General features: G+C 50.8%; 1 protein-coding gene across 12 annotated transcripts; it reads left to right on the top strand.

The window, feature by feature from the left end:
- The first annotated feature begins 6,096 nt into the window (after window positions 1–6,096).
- PHC1 (polyhomeotic homolog 1) lies at window positions 6,097–19,280 on the top strand. 12 transcript variants are annotated; one of them, XM_059817136.1, is made up of 16 exons: window positions 6,097–6,210; window positions 6,832–6,942; window positions 8,300–8,377; window positions 9,151–9,300; window positions 10,269–10,424; window positions 11,541–12,036; window positions 12,362–12,593; window positions 12,682–12,710; window positions 13,028–13,122; window positions 15,226–15,373; window positions 15,483–15,691; window positions 16,283–16,397; window positions 16,971–17,079; window positions 17,758–17,908; window positions 18,534–18,765; window positions 19,077–19,280. In XM_059817136.1, the coding sequence occupies exons 1-16, from the start codon at window positions 6,097–6,099 to the stop codon at window positions 19,229–19,231; spliced, it is 2,580 nt and encodes an 859-aa protein (XP_059673119.1). In that variant the 3' UTR covers window positions 19,232–19,280. The 12 variants fall into 12 exon arrangements, with proteins under 12 accessions (XP_059673119.1, XP_059673118.1, XP_059673117.1 ...); XM_059817135.1 differs by having other exon boundaries at window positions 13,010–13,122; XM_059817134.1 differs by having other exon boundaries at window positions 12,971–13,122.
- Window positions 19,281–20,421: the final 1,141 nt, after the last annotated feature.

Here is a 20,421-nt window from a genome sequence, read left to right as displayed (position 1 = left end):
ATCTACCACTCTTACCCTAAGCCAGGCAACTGACAGAAGAACTGATGCTTTTCGAGAGTCATCAAGGGAAGCAAGGCCCAACTGCCCTCACAGTGCAGCTTCTCCTCTAAAGGCCGCCAGCACGCTGTGGCACTGTCGTTTCTTCACCCTGTTTATGCAGGTTTCCACTGTGCACCTCCACCTGCGCTCTATGTGACCTCGTCAGAAAACCTCCCCGGCGCCGTTATGACCCAGAAAAGGACCTGGGGGTGCTGGTCGACAGCCGGCTGAATATGAGCCAGCAGTGTGCCCAGGTGGCCAAGAAGGCCAACGGCATCCTGGCCTGTATCAGAAATGGTGTGGCCAGCAGGAGCAGGGAGGTGATCGTGCCCCTGTACTCGGTGCTGGTGAGGCCGCACCTCGAATGCTGTGTTCAGTTTTGGGCCCCTCACTCCAAGAAGGACGTTGAGGTGCTGGAGCGTGTCCAGAGAAGGGCGACGGAGCTGGTGAGGGGTCTGGAGCACAAGTCTGATGAGGAGCGGCTGAGGGAGCTGGGGTTGTTCAGTCTGGAGAAGAGGAGGCTGAGGGGAGACCTCATCGCTCTCTACAACTACCTGAAAGGGGGTTGTGGTGAGGTGGGTGTTGGTCTCTTCTCCCAAGTGACAAGTGACAGGACAAGAGGAAATGGCCTCAAGTTGCACCAGGGGAGGTTCAGGCTGGATATTAGGAAAAATGTCTTTCCTGAGAGAGTGGTGAAGCATTGGAAGAGGCTGCCCAGGGAGGTGGTGGAGTCACCATCCCTGGAGGTGTTCAAGGAACGTGTGGACGTGGCACTGTGGGACATGGTTTAGTGGGCATGGTGGTGTTGGGTTGATGGTTGGACTTGATGATCTTACAGGTCTTTTCCAGCCTTAGTGATTCTGTGACCGCTGTGTCCCATTTGTTCATCAAAGCTTGTTCCAGGTACCAAGACAAACATTTTGCAACCTACGTAAACCTACTCATGTTTAACACGGTTAACCAGCCTCCAGAAGGACCGATCGCAAAGCGTGTTCCAGCAAGGAGGGCGGCTGCTCTGAACGGCCAGGAGCACTCCGCGCCCGCGGTACACCCAGGGCGGGACGACGCTTATCAACATCTTGATGCCTTCGTCCCCTTCCCGGACAGGAGGCCGCGACCGCGGTACCGAGCCCCTCTCCCCGGCAGGGCCGGGCGGGTGAGCGGGGCAGGCCCCGGCCCCAGGCGAGACCCCGGTCCCGGTGTTCCCGAACCCGCGTCCCGCCAGGCCCCGGCTGCCGTCACCAGGGCAACGGCAAGCGGCGCCCGGGGAAGGGAGTCACGTGCCCGGAAGCGCCTCGAGGGAGGAAGTGACGGAGCGGCGGGGAGCCCCAGAGGCCGAGATTTAAAAAAAAAAAAAAAAGATAAAAAAGAAAAAAAAAAAGGAAAAAAAAGGGGGGGCGGAACCGGCCGGGGCGCGCCGCGCCCCGCCCCCGCCGCCCCGCCCCGCGTGGCCGCGCCAGGCCCCCCCCCCCGGGGCTGCCCTGCCAGGCCGCGGCCGGGCCGGGCCCGCCGGGAGCCGCCGCGAGGTAACGCCCCCGGCCCCGCCCTCCCCCAACAACGGGGCCCCCCGGGCGCCGCCCCGCCCCGCCCCGCCCCGCCCGGCCGGGGCCCGGCCTGGCTGCCCGCGCGCGGGGGGCGTGTCAGGCGGCGGCGGCGGCGGCCCGGGGGCTCCGGTAACGCCGGCAGCGCGGGTGCCTCGGGCGGGCGCGGGGCCGGGGAGGGGCTCCCGGTGGGGCGGGGGGCCGTGCTGCCGCCGCCGCTGCTGCGGGAGCGGAGCGGGGCAGTGCCGCGGCGGCTGCAGGTGAGGCCGGGCCCGGGGCGCGGGCGGCCGCGGCGGGGAGAGTTCCCCGGGGCCGGGGCGGGCTGGAAGTTGACAGCGGCGGCGGAGCAGCCATTGTCTGCCCGGCCCGGCCCCGGGAGCAGCGGCCGGCAACAACTCCTCCTCGCAGCCCCGCTCCCGCCTCCCGGGCAGCCGCCGCTCCTCCCGCCGGTGGCCGGGCGTGAAACACGCGCCTTTCTTTAGCTCCCCTCGGCGGGCATCCTGCGGCGGCTCCCCGCCTCCCGCCGCGGCGGGGCTGCCCGCACGGTACAGGCGTGTTGCGGCCACGGCGCCGGCACACTCTCTGTCGCCTTAACTTTGCTGCCGGAGTTGCCGCCGGCCCGGGGCGGGGGGGGGGGGGGGGGGGGCTGCCGCCGCGCTGCCCGTCCCCCCCCCCCCCGACCCCGCTTCGCCCCCGGGCCCCTGCGGCCCCGCCGGCCCGGCGAGGCGCTTGGCGGGGAAAGGCGGGTGGCGGGGCGGGCACCGCGGGGCGGGGGGAGCGGGCGGTGCGAGGGTCCCGCAAGTCGCACCCAACTGCTGCTCCCGGAGCATCCCGGAGCATCCCGAGCTAACGTGTCCCGGCAGCTTCACGCCTCCGCTCGCGTAGCTTGGAGAGCGTGTCGTAGAAAACTACGGTGACGGAGCGAGGGGTGTACTGTAGTCCTGGTTGCTCATTTTGCTCCCCAAAACCTGTGGGCGAACCTGTGCAAATCTTAACTTGTTCGCTAATTCAAGGGTGAAGCGACAAAACCAGTTACAAGGTTAGAAAACGTTCTGCAGGCAGCAGTGGCGTGCCAGGGGGAATGGATGGGGTGAGCGAGGAAAACTTTTCTACCTCCTACCTGGTGTTTAGTGACTTGGGAGATGTTTGGCCTGACTCTTCTGCTCTGGCGCTTGAGGAAGGTGAGGAACTTGCAGACGGGCCATCTGTGGTGGTCCTGGTCTGCGCTGAGATCAGCAGCGTATGTTAGGCTCTGGCCCGGCCCACGTTCTCATCCTTGTACTGCTCCACAGGCTGGTTTTCTCCCTTCTTCATCCTTTCCTTTCTGCTCTCATCCTCGTACTGCTCCGCCGGCTGGTTTTCTCCCTTCTCCATCCCTTCCTTTCTGCTCTCATCCTTGTACTGCTCCGCCGGCTGGTTTTCTCCCTTCTCCATCCCTTCCTTTCTGCTCTCATCCTTGTACTGCTCCGTAGGCTGGTTTTCTCCCTTCTCCATCCCTTCCTTTCTGCTCTGCTGTCATTCCTGCCGTGCTGTTAATAGGCCTTTGTACCCTTCCGTGTCTGCCTTTTAGGGGTGCAATTCTAGCTGTTGTTCAAAGATTAATTTCCAGTAACGGCCACATTGTTACTGTGGGTTGGTTTTTTTTTTTTTTTTTTTTTTTTTTTTTTTGCTTGGGAGCTACCGATTACATTTGCAAGGTGAGTTGGTTAAATCAATCTTTTGGAAAACCCATAGTTTAATCATTTTTAGTAGGTTATCCATCTCATGGAGCAGCTGGCTGCATCAAGTGATCCGATAGCCCAGCGATCACTGGGTTTTTGTAGCAGGAGGGTGCTGGAAGATGTGCTCGGAGGAGGGGAGAGGGTGTAATCCCTGCTATTTTGAGTGGGAATAGCCTGTGTTTGGATCGGATTACACTAACGTGGAGCTGCATCCTTAGATGAACTTGCCTGGGGAAATACTGTGCCTTTTCACTTTTGTGTTTGGAAGGGGTTTTGCTGGATAACCCTGCTTGCTGTGAGTGACTTGACATCCTTACCGCCCTTCTGCAAAGGGAGAGTATGCTTCCCTATCCCTGTCCCCCCCAAAAGCCTTCTGCTTACACAGAGACCAACATTTTTTGATGCCTCTCATCCCAGAGGTGTTTCGGTAGGATTCTGTTTGTGCTAGGACCTGATTTTAAGAAGATCTAGATCAATGTGGAACTCTTAAAAATGCTGGAAATCTTAAGAATCAGTGGTGCTGTTTATTGAGGAAACACAGATTGGTGGAGCAGAGCAGCAAGTCAGAAGCCAGGTTTCTCCTTCTGGATCAGCTGTTCAGGGTGAGGGTACGTGCTGCAGCTAAGCTGAACCATAGTTACCTTCTTTTCTCTCTCGCTGGCATTTGTGGCTTCACGAGTGAGCTAATTCAACTCACTGATCTGGCAGAAAATGATGTTTAGGGTAGCTTTTCTGCAAAGTTAACGAAGTTGATCTAGTGAGCCCCAGAAGCGAGGTAAATGCTGGGAGGAACCTGCACAGGGAGGTTGAAGGTGGGCAAGGGAACAGAAATTGTCTCCCGATGGTAGCTGAGCTGCTAGATAACTTGTTGAATGTGCATAGCTTCACTCTGACTTGCGTTTTAACCCCATTTATCTACCAGTTTCTTTCTTTCAAAAAGTCTGTCTTCTCTCCCTTCTCAATTTGTTTATTTTCAGGCTTCATTTACTTTTTGTGGTGCTGTCCCCTGGGGAAGATCTTTAAGGCAATTGTCTTCTCCAGAGCTTTTATATTCTAGATAGGTTTATTGCCCAGGTGTTTCTAGCTGTAATAGAGTTGTGCCTGAAGAGAGCAGTGGCCAGTTAGGAGGTGGTGTGTCTCAGCTGAGGAGAAGATGACTGCCGGGCAGAATTATGACGGCCACTGCTGAAGCAGTGCAGGAAGCCAGTGTTGGATTATCAGGGAGATGCCTGGGCAGGACTTGAGGGCAGAGGTAAAGATGCGTGGGGAAGCCAGGACCAGAGCAGCAGCTGTCTGGTTGTCAATTATAGAATTTTCCAGATTTTGCGGAGCAGGTTTGGAGTAGCAGTTCCCTGATTTAGCCAGCCGTCCTCTGCAGTGTTAATGCTGTTGCCCTACTTTTAAGTCATCTGCTGCCCTTAACACCATTCCAGAATTTAAAAAGTTGCCTAGTTGAGACTATTGTTGCACCTCCTTTTCTGCTGTGCCGGTCTGTTTGTTTACGCACCTGGAAAAAGTTGTGTTTGGTGAAGGCTGTGAAGCTCGACATCTCTGGATTTGAAAAGGTCTAGATTCGGGAGCTGTGCTGGCGCTGTGGCATCCTGGAAGCCTGAAGGGTCTCATTTAGAGGGCTCTCAGATACATTGCAGGGGAGCCAGCTGGTGTTTTGGAAACAAACAGGCTGTCAGTGATATTGAGACTATCAGAAGCTTTTTTTTTTTTAATCTTACATGGAATGATATCCTTCTAAAAAGTCAATTTTTCTTCAGTGGAATTCTGTTGAATAATCACTTTGGTGCTTTCCCTTTTCTGACTCTAACCCCTCCTGCCATTACTCCCTGTGTAGCCCATGTTTCTTGCTGCAGGAAACTCTCTGATCATCCCAGCGTGTTACTCTTCTGCTAAGCACTCTCTTCAGTCTCACTTCTCTTCCTCTTGGCTGATGAAGGCCTTCTCCAGTCCTTTCTCAGTCCTGCAGTTCACTGCAACTCATCTTTCTGCTGCTGGAAGATCTCTCTGGCTCTGCATGACCTCTTTAGCAGCTTTCCCCTCACAAGCGTTGCCAGTGATCCCTTCATCCACTCTGCTTCTGACTCTTCCTCCTGAAAGCAACTTGCCACCACAGATACCAGCTTCCAGTCGAATATTCAAGTTACGATCTGTCAGGAACAAGAAGTGGGCAGGAAGCTCCCGTGATCAGAGACAGAAAGAAACGGTCGAGGGCTGGGGGCTAAACTGGGAGAAGGAGGGACCGAGTTGGTATATCTGCGGTAGGGCAGCGGGGTTGTGGGATAATTATGCCTCTTGTGGGACTGGAGGAAGAGAGGATCAGGAGTTGCCAAGGCACAGTGGGAGACTGGAAGCCCGGTGCAATTCGCCTCAGTTCAGTAGCCTCTCTTGAAGGAGAGGTGGTCAGGTCTGTAACCAAATGGTTGTCTGAATGAGCTGCAGCTGCTCCTTCACTCTGCTGCCTTTTTAAGAGCTCAGGATGCTGTAGCTTCCAACTGGAGCGTGGCAATAAAAATATGAGAATGTGTGCATTACATTTCTGACTGTGGTAGTAAAAGATTTAAAACATGAGTATAATTTCTGGGTGATTTCAGAACTCCAGCATCCCCGGTCCCCTGTGATGTAGCAAAGCTCTGCAAGGAGCCTGGTACTGGGATAGTCCAGTAAAAAAGCTACGTAATGCAGTGAAATACAGTTTGGTTCTTTCTCTAGCCTGACTTAGTTTCCAATTCTCTGGATGTAGATCTGAAGTCCGTCTCATCCGGAGCTCCTGGGATCCTGTCACCATGGAGACGGAAAGTGAGCAGAACTCCAGCTCCACCAGCGGGAGCTCCAGTTCTGGAGGAAGCACCCGTCCTCAGATATCGCAGATGTCTCTCTATGAGCGACAGGCAGTGCAGGTGAGGCGCGGTTATGTTCCGGGATGGCACGTGCGTCAGTGGAAGGTGGTGGTGAGCCCTTTCATGTTCCTCTGAGCTGTCGTGTGTCAAGGTGGGAGCATGCTCGAAGGACTGTCATGTTTTCAGATTTAGAAATTCTTGTGCTAGGCCCAATGTTTAGTTCCTGTGGCCCGATACTGTGTTTCGTGTTTTATAGGTTACTCCTCCGGTGTCCAGCCTCTTAGATTTAATCCGTACTGTGATCCAATAGATTGATTTTAGCCTGGTGTTCTGAGCAAGTCATCCAGTTTATCATCCCACTTACTCTATATAGCGTATATGCTCCATATACATACTGTACTGGAACACTTGTCTGCCTGCCTGAGCACGCGCATCGCCAAATTCCTGGAGTTTACTGAAGTCTTGCAAGTGTGCTTCCCGCTGTCCTGGAATACACCTGTGATTCAGTCTGTTACCAAATTTGTAGCTGTACTATGTATTTTGATGTGCTAATCTAGTGACTTTGCTTTTTTTCATGGGGTCTAGGGATGGTCTCCTGGCTGTTATTTATTTCTTCATTGTTCTCTAATCGCATTTCAAGGGCATGCTATTTTTGACAATTGGGTTTTCCTCTTCCTCTAGGCCCTGCAGGCACTCCAGAGACAGCCCAATGCAGCCCAGTACTTTCATCAGTTTATGCTCCAGCAGCAGCTTAACAGTGCCCAGCTTCACAGCCTGGCTGCGGTCCAGCAGGTGAGTTGCCGAGGGGCAGAAGGAGAGGAATTAGATTGTTCTCTGGGGAAGATCCAGAGATTCTCTCTTTATACAGAGACTTATGCACCAAGGTCATCCTGATCCATGATGAGACAATGAGTTTATAAGCACGTTGTTTAAAGCTGATACAAACAGCTAGTAAACTGGAAGTCTGATGCAAAGATTCATTTGGTTTTCAGGTATAGAGCAGGGGAAGATAACATTTGGCATGCCCATCAGGGAACTTGCACTTCAGAGGCCTATGACTAGCTCCTGCACCTTCTTTAAATAAAAGATGGGTGGTTAAATCAGCAGTGGATGCAGTTGTGTTTAAAAACTGTGTTAAAATGAACCATGGATTGTTACTTCTCTGAGAATAAACATGGTCTTGTGTGTGTGAAATTTCAGGTGGTATCCTCTAAATTTTCTGTCCTGAAACTTAGTAGCCCATGTTTTCTTTACCAGTTACTAGCAAGAGGGATCTGGGGTGGATCTTGTTCAGCCAGGAGGGTGTTTCTCTAATTGAGATATGCTTATACAAATCAAGATATTTTATCATGCGTAATTGTTGAGTATTTTTTTCTTTAGCAACTTTGCTCACCTACCAGACTTTATCATCAGTTGAAGATGGATTATGTGTGATGTGAATACAGTTCTGTCTGTGTAACAATATGTCCATCAGTAGCTGTACTCCTTGGCTGTTAGTCCAGGATTTAGTTGTTCTCAAAATACCTAACTGCGGTTTTATAGCACAGAGGGAATAGAATCCTCTCACCAGTTTTGCACAAATCTTTGTTATAAAACTAACTAAACTCGTACAGTGGAATTCCCATGGGATCATAGGGGGGGGGAAAGAAGATCTAACAATATTTACATTCCTGCACGAACCGTATGTGCTGTAATCTGAAATTTGTTACTTGGAGCGCTATCACTGCATTGTTACTAAACTGCCTAACTAGCCCAGTAAATTACTAATATTGTGGGGAACATCTGGGTGTTATCAGTGGATTGCAGCATCAGGATGAGGGTTGCAGTGTGTAGTATGACAAGCCTGGGGCAACAGTAGGTTACGTACCCATGGGTGGAAGGACTGGAGGTCATCCACTGTAAGGGTCTGTTGTCCACTGCCTTGGGTAGTGTATAGGACTGAACTGGTTGGGGAAGAGGAGGTACCTTGCTGAGTTGCTGCACCTGATTTGTAGGGCACGGCAGAGATTCGTAGTGGTTAGATTGTGCTCCTGTTCTCAGGAGTGAGAGAAGATGATGATGGGACTAGGTGTTCTGACAAAGCTAAATATTTGGGCTGGATTGAAAAGTTTGTTCCCAGTACTCATTTCTCTGTCAATCTCTCTTTCAGGCTACAATTGCAGCCAGTAGACAGGCCAGCTCCCCCAACACCAGCACCCCGCAACAGACCACCACCACCCAGGCCTCTGTAAGTAACTGTTCCCTCACACACATAGCGAAGTCTCCCTCCCACCCCCTGCCTTGTTCTTTCTTCCCTTTGTCTTTTAGGAAGGCAGTCAGCCAGGGAAACACAGCTTCCAAGAATGCTGGGAATCCACAAGATGCACACAACTTTGAGGATTTGGGGTGCTATCATTATTGGTGGGGGTTGAGGAGACCAGAGAAGGTTTCTGAGTAGGAGAAGCCTCTTAGCTGGAAAGGTAGACACTGATCTCTCTTTGCTGAGGCTTTGGGGATACATTGTCATGGATTAGAAAAGGATCAGGACTTCTAAGAAGAAGGAGTCATGAGCAGCCTGAAAGGGAATGCTCTTTTTTTTTTTCTCTTGGGCAGAGTAGTAGTTTGTTGAATGAGAGGAAGTCTGGTTTTGTAGTGAGTATTGAGGAACAGGGATTTATTCAGAAAGTAGATGAGTCGGTAGGGTAGAGATTACTTTGAGGGTTTTTTTTCTTTACTTGAGAGGCTGGAGAAAATGATGTATTTCTTTTGGATCTCTTATTGCAGTTGCATGCTAACAGCGATACTCAGGCTCAGCATACAAATGAGGTTAGCATCCAGGGCTTTGGCTAGTTTAGATTGCGTAGCCTCTAAGACAAGAACTTTTTTCTTCTTGGTCTCCTGGGGGATACAGGAAAAAAACTGTAAAATGTCTCTTCTGGCTGTACCCCAGTAAGTGTATTTGTACTTATTACTTTGCCTCCATCTCTTCATATATGATTTGGGGCTTTTCTCTGCTTTAAGATCAACCTAGCCACCACATCAGCTGCTCAGCTGATCAGTCGGTCACAGAGCGTGAGTTCCCCCAGCGCCACAACCTTGACGCAGTCTGTGCTCCTTGGGAATACCACCTCGCCGCCTCTCAACCAGTCACAGGCCCAGATGTATCTCCGGGTAAGACACATGTACAAAAAACGTGTCCTGACCACGAACCCCACTTCCTAGCTACTTCAGTGTTTCACTGCTTGGCATTACCAACACCTTTGGACTAACTCTAGCTTTAAGGATGATGTGCTATATTTTAAATTCAGGTGGGGAAGCTCTTGTCCCTGAAACAAGTTTGACTCTGGGCTCAGCTTTTGAGGGTAGATGAGCTTTGTGTTGTGTGGCTCAGGTGAGATCATTAAGAACTGTGTTTGTCTCTGCTCTGCATAGATGTTAAAGATCCCATGGCACTTCTCACTAGAGTGTGAATGTGAAATATATAGACTTGTAGGACATAGCTCACAGAAATAAAGCTACTCTTCTGGTTCAATGCTGGAACAGATATATGGTAAATTACTCTCTTCTATCACTGCTGAGCTCAGGGATGTAAGTCAGAATTCACCTAAGTCTGGAAACTAAATCAACATGAACAAATACGTCATCCTTCTAATTGCTTCAAGGTGCTGCTAAATAGAAAACATTAGGCTTGACTATATGGTCAGTCTGGGGTTTGGCTACCTACTTGAAAAATATTTTCTGTGCCTCAGTTGACTTTAGATACAGATTGTAATCCCCTTCTTTTCAAGCAACCGGGGTCTTGGATGTATGTCTTTTATCACTGTTTCTCAACCAGTCCCGGATATACATCTGAAAATTCAATGATACCCCAGTCTTTTAGGCAGTCTTGGGCAGTCCGTGGGAGTTGGCCCAGGCCCATGTTTCATAGAATACTGCTTGTTTCCACAAGGAAGCTTTGGAGTTTCCAGCTCCTGAGGGTTATGTTCAGTGTTACAGTGCAGGGAGGGTTGGGGGTTTTGCAATGTGTGACATTGCAGCCCAGTGTTGCTTTGTAATCTGTTTGCTTGTGGTTCGCTGTCTTTCTTTCTCTCTTCCCCTCCGTTCCTTTCACTCCACATCACCTGACCCTCCCTCAACAGCCACAGCTGGGGAACCTGTTGCAGGTAAACCGGACCTTGGGCCGCAATGTGCCTCTTGCCTCCCAACTCATCCTGATGCCCAACGGGGCTGTGGCCGCTGTCCAGCAGGAGGTACCATCCACTCAGTCTCCTGGGGTCCATGCAGACACAGACCAGGTCAGTGACACACCCTCCCAGAGTCCTCCCCTTCCCCTGCTCTCCGTCACCCCACACTCTGGTCTTTGTCTCCAGCCATCCCTGTATAGCAGAATAGCTCTATTTTATCCCCAACCTGTGTCCCTGTGCAGGCAGGAGATTCTGTTCTCTCTTGCCACTGTTTTTTCATGTTTGCTTTTTGCCTCCAGAGATGGGATTCATTGCTGCTTAAAGTTTCTGGGGTGAGCCACAGGCTGGATCAATCCCGTCTTCCCAGTTTCTCGATTTGTCCTTGCGTGAAAAGAATTGTCAAGTTCTATGTCCAGTTTTCAGTCGCTCTGCGATAAAGAGTGTTTGCCAGCGGTAGTAATTCTTCACCCAGTTGGTTTGTTGTTGTAAAGATTGAACAGGCCACAAGGTCTTAGCTCCTGCGTTCATCTATAAGTAATTCTCTGGGTCAGGGAGCTGTCATGGCCTCCTGTTTTCCTTGTCCTATCCCAGTCATTCTGGGGATTTCCAGCTACTTCATATTTTTCTTGTCTGGAGCACTTTCGTTGAAGGAAAATCACCCATGATCAAACTTGAAGATAACACTGCATTTGGAGGAGGAGTAAATACAGAGGATGGCAGCACCAAAATGCAGAGGAGCTGGTGAAATCAGAAGGGCTGCAGGCCATGAGTAGATTTGTGGGCCTGCTGAGTGGAAAGCCCTGCACAGGGGGAGGAGGCAGGTGGCCCAAAAATTGAAAAGGAATGACTGGTCTTTAAAGGGGTATCTCAGCGCTTTTAGAGCCGTGCTAAACTGGGTCCTACTGATGCAAAGGCACGGCAGGCAGGTCTGAAGGCTGTCCCGTGCCTCGGAGAATGACAGTGTCCTCATGTGCTGTTCAGAAAGTGCCACGAGATCTTTAACTTCCATCAGAGATGGGGACAGGAGGGAGTTCAGGATAATGTGTTTCCTGGGGAGGGCCGTGCCTGAGCTTTGCCCTGCAGTGTTAGCCAGCTCCCCATGTGAGACGTGGAGCATCAACTTTGCCTGCATCCCAATAGAGCGTGTTGCTTATGTGCTCTCTGCCAAACTTCCAGCAAGTAACGTACGTAAAGCAAACAGATCCTGTTTTGTATATGTGTTTCTAGGTGCAGAACTTGGCTGTGAGGAGCCAGCAGACCTCAGCCGCTAACGCCCAGCTCCAAGGCTCTGCTCAGAAGGCAGCTCTGCCAGGAAGCTCCCAGGCTTCGGGCTTACCGCAGGCTACCAGCACGGGCCAGACCCTGGCTGTGGCTCAGGCCTCCTCTGGCAGCGCAGGCCAGTCCCTCAACTTGAGCCAGGGAGCAGCAGGCAGCAATGGTGTCTCTGGGGGTGTGGTGGCAAGTGGTGGGAGCCAGACCTCAACAGGATTGAGCCAGACCTCGGCCGGCGCCGCTGGCAGTTGCCAAAGGAAAGGCACGGGGGTGGTTCAGCCGTTACCGGTAGCAGCTGCCCAGGCCGTGACTGTCAGCCAGGGAAGCCAGACTGAGACAGAGAATGCAGCCACAAAGAAGGGTGAAACGGACAGTGGTGGACAGCAAACGGTGGGCATGAACCTGACCAGGACTGCTACACCAGCACCCAGCCAGACGTTGATCAGCTCAGGTAGGTGCAGACCTGTTCCTTCTCTTCGAGCCCACTGGGTTTTTGCAGGAGGGCCATTTGAAAGCCCAGTGGTGAGAGGTTTTCCAACAACACGCCTCCCAGCCTCTGGGCTCCTGGAGGCTTGTCTCTAGGGATTATCCCTCTCTATTAGCAAAGGAAGTTGATGTAGCCCCTCATGTCCTCTGCCAGTAAGCTATCAGTCATTTTGGAGCTTAATGACTCAAACCAGTGCAGCGGCTGCCTACCTTTTTCTGTTCTTATTGTTCCCAGCTGCCCTGTTGCTAACTTTTGTGCTCTCCTCTTTTCCCACTCTGTGTTTGTACAGCCACGTATACGCAGATCCAGCCACACTCGCTGATCCAGCAGCAGCAGCAGATCCACCTGCAGAAGCAGGTGGTGATCCAGCAGCAGATCGCCATTCATCACCAGCAGCAGTTTCAGCACCGCCAGTCCCAGCTCCTCCACACAGCCACCCACCTTCAGCTGGCCCAACAGCAGCAACAGCAGCAGGCACCATCTCTGACCCAACAGCAGCAGCAAGCTCAGCCTCCACAGCAGCAGGCTGCATCTCAAAACCAGCAGCAGGCTCAGACCCTTGTGGTGCAACCGATGTTGCAGTCCCAGCCACAGCCTGTGCAGCTCCAGCAGGACAGTCCTTGCCAGCCAGCCACCAAGTCACCTGTTCCGATTCAGTCAAAATCTCTGGTCACCCCCATTAAACCACCTCAGCTTGGGCCTGCCAAAATGTCAGCAACGCAGCAGCCTCCACCACACATCCCAGTGCAGGTGGTGGGTACTCGGCAGCAGGGCTCAGGCCAAGCCCAAGCACTGGGTTTGGCTCAGATTGCTGCAGCAGTGCCGACATCCCGGGGAATGCCAGCCGTGGTCCAGCCTGTTTCCCAAGCCCATGCTGCTTCCCCATCATCATCTTCAGCTCCAGCATCCTCACAGGAAGCTCCTCCTCTCACCACAGGGGTGAATTTGGCACAAGTTCAAGGCACAGCCCACATGGTGAAGAGCCCAGCCTCCTCCCCAGTTGTGGCTCAGATGCCAGCAGCATTCTACATGCAGTCTGTCCAGTTGCCAGTAAGTGATACCATTGAGAAGGAGAATAGCATATGGATTCTCTTTGTTCATTCCTAGGACACCAATCGCAGTCCAGGCCCAGGTCAGTGGGATGGGATGGGTAAGGGGTTTGGGTAAAGGGATGTGGAGACTTTGGAGACTTTTTCCTCTTGAAAACACTAATTCCAATACAAACCATGGGGTTACTGACTACAAGCATTTCTCTTCCACGTTATCATTCAAAGGCTTGCATGAAGTAAATAGGCGAGGCTCAGACCTTGCCCCAAAGGGGGTGTAGGTGTCCACATCACATACTAAATACCACATTTAACCATGTGGTGGGTTGACCTTCACTGGCTGCTGGGTGACCACCAAGCTGCTCTAACACTGCCCCTTCACAACAGAACAGGGGGACAAAAATACAACAAAAAGCTCGTGGGTCAAGATAAGGACAGGGAGATCACTTACCAATTACCATCATGGGCAAAACAATTAATTTAATTTATTACCAGTTAATCAGAGTAGGATAATGAGAAATAAGAACAAATCTGAAAAACACCTCCCCCCCTTCTTCACGGGCTTGACTTCACTCACGACTTTTCTACCTCGTCCCTCTGAGTGGTGCAGGAGGACGAGGAATGGGGATTGTGGTGAGTTCATCACACGTTGTCTCTGCCGTTTCTTCCTCCTCACGCTTTTCCCTTGCTGCAGCGTGGGATCTCTCCCATGGGATACAGTCCTTCACGAACTGCTCCAGCATGGGTGCTTTCCCCAGGGTGCAGTCCTTCAGGAACAGACTGCTCCAGCGTGGGTCCCCTGTGGGGTCACAAGCCCTGCCAGCAAACCTGCTCCAGCGTGGGCTCCTCTCTCCATGGGTACACAGCTCCTGCCAGGAGCCTGCTCCAGCGCGGGCTTCCCACGGGGTCACAGCCTCCTTCGGGCATCCACCTGCTCCGGTGTGGGGTCCTCCAGGGGCTGCAGGTGGATATCTGCTCCACTGTGGACCTCCATGGGTGCAGGGTCACAGCCTGCCTCACCGTGGTCTTCACCATGGGCGGCAGGGGAATCTCTGCTCCAGCACCTGGACCTTGGTGTCTGCAGAGCTGTTTCTCTCACATATTCTCAGTCCTCTCTTCTCCGTCTGCCACTGTGCAGTTGTTTGGGGCTTTTTTGCCCTTTCTTATACATGTTGTCGCAGAGGTGCTACCAGTGTCACTGATGGGCTCAGCTTTGGCCAGAGGCAGGTCCATCTTGAGTTGGCTGGAACTGGCTCTGTCGGACTTGGGGGCAGCTTCTGGCGTCTTCTCACAGAATTCACCCCTGCAGCCCCCTGCTACCAAAACTATGCCACATAAACCAAATACAGACAATAACAGGCCTCTTTGTTGTCTTTCTCAAGAGAGAGATGAGATCTGAGTGGGCCATGAAGACTGAACTCCCTTCTCCTTACTAGGTGTGGGTACTTCCAGTTCAGAGACCCCTTGGTGTGTGGTACCAGCCACTGACTCGAGGCCTCAGTGGATCCCCTAGCAATAGGCTATGCAGAGGAAAACATAGATGGCTTATGTTCCACAGGCCTTGTCCATGCTGCTCTGAATTGTCCAGCCAGGGCCTGCCTAACTCCCTGGGACAACAGCACTTTGCCAGCTCAGATAGCCTTAGCCAGTTGCTGAGACTGTTTCTAAACTCTGGCTGCTTCTTCAGAAAGTGTCACAGGATTTGATTGCTAGAGTGGGGGGACAATTCTGCTCTCATCCTACATGTTTCCCTTCCTGTTGTGACTCTCCTTTCTGATCTAGCCAAAAGCCTGTTTGGAAACTGCTGGGTGACTGCCATTCCATTTCTTTCTTTCTGGAATAATCCCTTGAGGTTCACACAGTGTCTTGGTATTATATCAATGGCCCAGTTTATGTTGATACATGAAGTTTTTATGCTCCCTGCTAGGCAAATGCTCCTAAGTAGAGGTGTGTACTGTGAGGGAGCTAGAGGCATTGCCAGGAGAAAGAGCCAGGCTGGAGATGAAGTATGATGGAGCAGGATGCATCTTCCTTTTGCCTTCAGTCTGTCTTGTTCTTTGCTTTGGGGCTCCTCTCTCTGTTTACGTGTTCCTTTTTATTCACACAGGGCAAGTCTCAGACCTTAGCTGTTAAGCGCAAGGCAGAGTCAGAGGAGGAGAAGGAGGAATCACCCAGTGTCACTGCACTCCTGCCTGCCAGGTCCTCTCCTGTGACAGACAGCCCCAAAAACATGGAGGAGAAGAGTGGCCTTGGAGGTGAGGTACAAAGGAGAGCTCTGCTTGTGTGTGCTAATGCTCTGATCTCGTATTCCATTTGACGTAGATGGAGCAAAGGTAACTGACTCTTGTGCTGTTAACTTTCCAGATAAATCTGATCCTGCTGCCATTGCAACCCCAAACACCACCTCAAGTGAAGGAGCATCAGTCACCCCCACCTCTGCTCCCACCCCAAACCTGGCAATGGTGTCACGTCAGATGGGAGACTCCAAACCCCCACAAGCCATCGTCAAGCCCCAGATCCTCACGCACATCATTGAGGGCTTTGTCATCCAGGAAGGAGCAGAGCCCTTTCCAGTAAGGATTCTCTGCTGTGGGGGAAGGAGGTGTAGTGCTCTCTTGGGAGGGTGGTGGGCTTCAATCTTTGAACAGGAGTTTCTTTCCTCGTGTTCCAAGTCAGCATTTTTAGCCTGAGACACACACAGTGAAGAGGAAGGGAAAGGAGGAGGTGTCATGCATGTAGCAAGGCATTAAGTGGTGGCATGAAAGAGAATGGGTTGGAAGGAGTAAAACAAATGTGATGGGAGCTGTCCCCAAAGCAATAATTTATGCAGGAATTGTAAGAAGGTTCTTCTCTCTGATTTTTGGTGAGGGAAAGATGCACTGCATTTTGAACAAGCAGCAAGTAAAGTTAAAGCAAATAAGAGGAAATGCAGTTACATGCAATTGCAGGATATTCAAGGCAGATAGTACTCGGTGATCTTTGAATGAACTGCCAAGCCTGTGAGTCAGGAAGGAGTAATAATTTTGTTCAGCATCTCTCCTTCCCTAGTAGGCAGAGAGATTCTTCTGAGCTGTGATAAGGTATGAGTGGCATATACCTCGCAGAGGCTGGTGGCTACAGAGAATCCTTTACTGATGGGCCCAACTCTTTCTCTTCCTGTCCAGGTGGGTTGTTCTCAGCTGCTGAAAGAATCTGAGAAACCGCTGCAGGGAGAGGCTCCTTCTGGCCAGAGTGAAAACCTGTCCAGCAATTCTCCGGGAGGGGACAGCGCTTCTATGGGTGAGTTTCAGCACCTGGAGGCCTAGCTGGTGTAACTGAACGTTTCTGTTCTCTGATACTTTATTAGTAACTTTATACATTATGGACTTGTATCCCTTCCTGCTAACTCCTTAGAGACTCAAGCTATGGACCTAGGATCTCCTTTTCTTGAGTGCCAGAATACAATATGTTTTTGTTGTTCGTAGTATGATCTAACATGCCCTGTGTCAGTAGTAAGCAGGAGAATCTGAACTGTACCTGTCTGTAATGACTCTGAAGGATGTGTGAACATAGCAGAGTGCAGTGATGGAGATTTCCTCCACAGCCCTGTAGGATATGAAGGATATGCCATTTTTCGCTTGTTCAGCGAAATGGTACTGACAAGGAGAAATAAACTGCTCTGTTCAATATCCTGGGGTCCTCATTAGTGGAGCTTCTGCCTCTTTTTTCCCCAGCTGCTTCCCCAAGCTAACTGCCTAGTAGATTCAGTGCTTGGAATCCATCTGCTCAGAAGAATAGTGGAGTGGGGAATCATTGTGTGTGATCAGCTTCAGTTCAGATCATCAGCTGGTGTGTGTCTCTCTATCTCACTAGAGCTTGATAAGAAGGCAAACTTACTGAAGTGTGAATACTGTGGGAAGTATGCCCCAGCAACCCAGTTCCGTGGCTCCAAGAGGTTTTGTTCCATGACCTGTGCTAAAAGGTAATAGCAAGACATAATCTTCCTGTTTTCTGACTATACATTCTCTATGTAGGGGGCACAGGCACATGCCCCTTCTCCAGGTAGTGTACAACTCTTGAGCACATCTGGTCCTCCCTCCATGGGATGCGCTGACCACAGAGATGCTTTAGGACTCTTAAATGCTTTGTGAATGCTTCTACATCTGGAGAGGTGGATGTGGTGTTGAGTGTAAAGAGGATTTCTGACTTGCTCAGAAAATGAAATGGGAAAGGGGAAGTTCTTGGGCTCCAAAGAACCTCTCTTCAGTCAAATGTACATTTGACTGTACGAATGCATACTCTCAGCTGTCTGCTGCGTTTGTACTAAACAAAAACACAAGGGAGCATTGGGGAAAAAAACTTGGGGAGAAGTTAGACTAGTCATTGCTGCCTCCTATTGATAGCAGAGTGCTTGTTATGGGTCTTTTTTCCCTTAGGGGAATGACTTAATTGACCCTTCAGATGTTAGATCGAGACTCTGGTGTCCAAATATTGCTTGTGTCAGAAGTCTGGACTGGTTCCTTCCAAGGGGAAGTCTTAGGAGGAGGAGGAACAGAACTTGATGGTAAAGAGGAGTTTTATCCCCATCCAGAGCAAGGAGAAGCAGTATGTTTAGATAGTTGCTGTTTCCTAACTGCTGCTCTGCTTCTACTTATTTGAGGTACAACGTCAGCTGCAGCCATCAGTTTCGGCTGCAGAGAAAGAAGATGAAGGAATTCCAGGAAGCTAACTATGCTCGTGTGCGCCGACGGGGACCACGGCGCAGCAGCTCTGAAATTGCTCGAACAAAGATCCAGGGCAAGCGCCACAGGGTAAGGACATAGTCCTGTCTGCCTCTGCAGAGGCAGATCTCGGTGTAGAAGTTGTCACTGCTGGGTGTACCGCTTTCTCGCAGTGGACGTAGTCGTACAGGACGTGCCAAGTGCACATTGACACAGTTGTTACACAAGGCACAGTGAGCTGTTCTAATTGCTCATTGACTGCAAAAAGTGGATTCACATTTGTACTTGCTCTGTTCACTCTGTGTTTGCTCCTGCGTGTGTCTCGGAGGTCTCAGTCGGTGAGATCAGCTGACAGCCTTGGTAGAAAACAATTCACTTTTCCTGTTTGATTAGCATTCTTCCACGTGAATGATTTGAATCAGATTATAGAAGAATCAAATGCGTTTCAGAGCTGACATGAGGAAGAGGAATGGACTGGGAGAGGATGGGGAGAAGGAAGAGGAAGGGAGGCGAGAGTAAAGTCTCCCCTTTCTGGCATCAGGGAGCTCTTGTGTCAGCTGCCCCTGGACCAACAGCCTGAGACAGTTGTCCCAGACTGTTGGGACAACTTGTACTGTTCCCAATGTCTTGTTTTGCACCTAGTAATTGTGAATTTCTTACAAAACACCTTTCTTTTTCTTTTTTTTTTTTTCCTTTCTTTCCTCTGGGCTCATAGGGCCAGGAAGACTCAAGTCGAGGCTCTGATAACTCCAGCTATGATGAAGCTTTGTCCCCTACGTCTCCAGGACCCCTGTCAGTAAGGGCCAGCCATGGAGAGAGGGACCTGGCAAACTCTAGCATGGCCCCACCTACCCCAGATCTACACGGCATCAACCCAGTCTTCCTGTCCACCAATCCCAGTCGCTGGAGTGTGGAGGAAGTGTACGAGTTCATTGCGTCACTGCAAGGTGAAGTTAAGATCCTCTCCTGCAGTCCTGTGATCCAGTAGCACCGGGAGATTTGTTGTCTGTCTTTCTGGAAAGAAAGTGGTGTCAGTGGTGCCTGGTGCTTTTACTGTACATGTTTTATTTGTACATGTTTCTGATTTGGAGTAGGCCATACAGACGGATGAGTTGTACTCCTCGGGCAGCACGTGGAGTAAAGGGGGTTGGTTAGATTCCTAGTTTGCTTCCTGTATCTGCCAGAGGTCCAAAGAGTGGGAACAAGAGGAGTGCCCAGGTCACATCTGTTTCTCAGTGCTCTTTTTTTGGTTTCACAGGGTGCCAGGAGATTGCTGAGGAGTTTCGGTCACAGGAAATTGATGGCCAGGCCCTGTTGCTTCTGAAGGAGGAACACCTCATGAGTGCCATGAACATCAAGCTGGGACCAGCTCTCAAGATCTGTGCCAAGATCAATGTCCTCAAGGAGACCTAACAGCACTGAAGCCGGAGGTCTCACTTTTGCTCTGACCCCGGGGCAGCTGCCAGCTTTGGAGCATCCTGCTGGGGCGGGGAAGAACGGGACAGTCCCCTGCGGTCTTGCATTCAAGAAGAATGAGAAGGAATTTAACTGATTGAAACTGCCATGCGCAAGCCCATGTCTCAGTCTCTTAATGGTGCTACATGGGGGAGGAAAACTCCCACCTGGGGCCTTGAAACATCTTTCCTTCTTCCTGATTTTGAATATGCCTCTCCCGTATACTAAGTAAAGATGGGAAGGGGACCTCTTTCTGTCTTAGCAGACTTCTGAAAGGGAACTGCCCTCACCCCTTTTTGCTACAGCAGGTCTGCTAGGTCTTAGTTTTGAATCTTGCTGTGCCAGAACTTGAGGCATAGGAAGAGCTGGGCCCACACGGACATTGGGAGCAGCTATGCTTGGGGCATTTAGGAAGGGGAACTAGGAAATTCCAAGTGACAGAGGTGGACAAACAAGGATTTGAGCAAAAGGGACTGCTGCTGTTCCACTCTTAAAAAAAAATATATATATACCTAGGCTGTTCATGAACTGGGTTTAATAGCCATTCCAGCATGCATACCAAACTTGAAGGCCCGTGGCAATAGGAGCTGCCTTAGCTTTACTGTCTCCTGTAGAGAGGCAGAGTGAGGACAAAGTGCTGCGGCAGCTATTTGCTCCAGATGCTCCTCTCTGAACCAGAGGAGGATTTAACCTGAGTACTTACGACAAGGTGATGGGAAAATCGAAGGGGAGGGGGATTGTCTTACATTAGGGAACCCTGCAGCACTAGGTTTGTCTCCCCATTGTGCTAGGGCATAATTTACAGATCCAAAGCAGTCTCAAGAAGCGCCAAGGCTCTTCATAAAATGGCCTGGGGTTTTGGTTTTGGGTTTTTTTTGTGTTCTCTTATCAGTTTGTATTATTTTTGTGTCTGTCTTCATTATCCTCAGGAGAGCTTATGGGACAAAGTTTAAGCTGGCAGGATTGTATTGCCTGCCTCAGGCTTTTTTTTTTTTTCTGTTGGTGTTGTAGAACAAACACTTTTCTTTCTCAGTTAAAAAAACAAAACAAAAACACACCCTCCAACCACTGAGTACTAATCCTTCAATGCTATTTCTCCTTTCTAAGGGGTAGAATTATGTTATAGGCTGAGTCTCTCCCTTTCAGCC

This window comes from Gavia stellata, chromosome 4, assembly GCF_030936135.1.
Source record: "Gavia stellata isolate bGavSte3 chromosome 4, bGavSte3.hap2, whole genome shotgun sequence".
In the NCBI taxonomy this organism is placed as follows: domain Eukaryota; kingdom Metazoa; phylum Chordata; class Aves; order Gaviiformes; family Gaviidae; genus Gavia; species Gavia stellata.
This window is presented reverse-complemented; position numbering and strand designations above follow the sequence as displayed.